General features: G+C 39.5%; 1 protein-coding gene across 6 annotated transcripts in view; it reads right to left on the reverse strand.

Moving 5' to 3' along the window:
* The window catches only part of CSPP1 (centrosome and spindle pole associated protein 1), a 67,588-nt gene that overhangs the window by 9,679 nt on the left and 55,299 nt on the right, over positions 1-2,610 (reverse strand). For all 6 annotated transcript variants that reach the window (XM_031058641.1, XM_031058640.1, XM_031058642.1 and 3 more), the window contains 2 exons: positions 640-755; positions 338-488 (listed from right to left, as the gene is read on the reverse strand). In XM_031058641.1, the coding sequence (XP_030914501.1) occupies positions 338-488; positions 640-755 (267 nt within the window). The remainder of the gene's footprint in view (positions 1-337; positions 489-639; positions 756-2,610) is intronic.

Genomic DNA, 2,610 nt, shown 5'->3' on the forward strand with positions numbered 1-2,610 from the left:
GGGTGTTTTATTTCTTCCCACTGCCATTGCAGCTGTGCAGCTGGATATCCCCATCCTGCTGCCCACACTGCAGTGCTGCTCACAGGACAAGAAGGAGTGGCTGATCAGACAGGAATATGAGAATCTTCTCCTATTCTGCTCCTCTAAACTTAGTCTGAAGAAGTTGTGTTGAGGCGTGCTGGGGAAGCCCTTGTACCAGCTACAGAGCTCTACAAATAACCCCTGTGTTTGATCTGGTTGCTCACTGTTCTGCTACATGAAGCCTATTATTATTTGTTCCTTTAATTATTGTAATTACTCACTGTTCACTACATCATCTCTGCTACAGGGAGCATACCCAAGGAAGGAGAGTTCTGCTGCAGCTCAGTCAGTCTATGCAGTCGCTCCTCGTTCTTGCCTTTCACCTGCTCCACGTCGAGGCTGAAGTTGGAGTGCAAGGAGAAGCTGTCAGGCTGAGGCAATGGCGTCTGCCCTGCTGGAACTTCCTCCTGCAGGGAACCCAAAAATGTACAAATCCTTCAGTTAAACAGCATCCTTTTTATAGGGCAAATAGCTACACATGTACTCCCTCAGGAGCCACGACATGGAGTCACTGTGGAAGCACAGGAACTGGCTGACATTGCATCTGTCAGTTCTTACATGTACAGCACTCTCCAAAGCTCTCTGCTTCAGTCGCCTCCTCTCCCTTGCAGAAAGTGGATGCTGTGGTAACAAATTCACTTCTTCTAAGGCAGAAAACATTTCCCCATTAGCACCTGGAAAAACAGGTGAAATCATTTTCAAAGGAATCGAAATACCAGAGAGTGCTCCAACCTGTTTATGTTTTGAAACAAGCCAGTATGTTGTACGTGACTCCATCACAGGAAAGTATTCATTACAAATCTTGTTTATACCCAGACCTTTAAAGCAAATGAGTACTCAAATGAGCACAGCACCTCTACTTGAAAGGGAGAACACTTGGAAAATCAGTCATAAATAAATATGTTACATGAAATAAATAATAACATTACATGGACTGACACTGTTACGTGGAATACGATAACACAAAATCTATGCCTTATAAAAATACTGCCAACATCTGTTCATACAAGAATAAATAACTACACTTTTTGATCATACCTGTATCACATCACAGTGGGAGGAGTTTAATCTATTTTTATAATACACATGAACCCTAAGGTCATGTCTCTGCTTCACAATTGTGTATTTCCCCCTCTTTTGCTGCCTCTGGAAACTCACACACAAACTGTTTCAAACAAGTGCTTCTGTTTTTTCCTCCTCCTGGGAGAGTAACCTCAGCCTGGGGCTGGCTGATGGCTCTGCTACTGCTTGGTGCAGACAGTGGGCTCTGTTTCCTACTGCAGCCCCTCTGGCATCCTCATTCCTTCCCAGGAAAAGGAAGGACTGCTCCAAAAAACCTCTGCAGAATCCACTGCCACCAACTACTCTTTGTGACAACAAAGTCATGTTTTGGAAAAGTGTTAGTCCAGTATATCACATAAAATAAAAAAAAAATTAAAGGACAAATGTGTGTCAATTCTAAACATAAGAATCAAACAGTTATTTTGATTGAAAATTGACATACTTAGGTTTGAAAAATAAATTTGATTGATATCAAACAAGTTCAGAATAATAAAAAGAGGTCTTTTTTAAAATTCTTTTATATTGTCAGGTTTTTTTTTTTCCCTAAAAATACATTTTTATTCCCCTCTCATCTTTTCCCTTCCCCAGTTTCACCAACAGTACTCATGCTCTTATCACAAATGTTTCAAATAAAAAAATCAAAGCATAATTTCAAAATGGTGTAAGGCTAACAAATCATGTATCAGAATTCCAGCTACAAGACCAGCTGAACTTCACTATATTCAAAATTCTGCTATTACTTGGAATATAAAAAATGGTTTAACAGTGTGAATTTGTCACAACAAAGGGCAAGCTTAAGAATTTATTTGTACCATTAGTGTATCATCAGTATCGGATGCTACCTGTTCCTGTAAGCATCCATCATTCAGATCCTGCTGCACAGAGATGCTTTTAAATCACTGCATTAACACTAATGGATTCTAGGGTTTTCAATGAGGCAAAAAGGAAAAAAGAAACTAATTTATTTCTAACTGCCTCAAACACTTTATTTCTAACTGCCTCAAATTTCAGAGCCCTAGGAGATAAACTCATATGTAATGCTGACAAAACAGATGTCAAACCTGAGTTGCATTTTAAACCCAACCAAAAAAAACCTCAAGCAAAACAAGAGGGAAGCGTTACACTGCTCTTAGGAAATGGCAAACACTGTTACAATAACCCCCTGTATTTCACCAAAGACCCTCAGACAATGGGAGCAGCACAACTCACAGAGAAGGCAGCCCACAGAGAGAATGATAGGTTTTTTTTTTTAATTCAGGGATGGAAGTCACCAGATTAATATTCAGAATTTTAGTAGCTATTTATAAAGCCCAAACAATGCAAAGGATAACACATTTTTAGTTAATGCATACAGCTCACTATTGAAGATTATGGTTTTCATCAGCCAAAAATGATCTGGGGAAAAAGGAAAAAAGGGGATGGGGGGAATAAAAAATATGTTAGGTTAACTCAAACACCTCACTAAAC

The sequence above is a fragment of the Geospiza fortis genome, unplaced genomic scaffold, assembly GCF_000277835.1.
Source record: "Geospiza fortis unplaced genomic scaffold, GeoFor_1.0 scaffold121, whole genome shotgun sequence".
Taxonomy (NCBI): Eukaryota; Metazoa; Chordata; class Aves; order Passeriformes; family Thraupidae; genus Geospiza; species Geospiza fortis.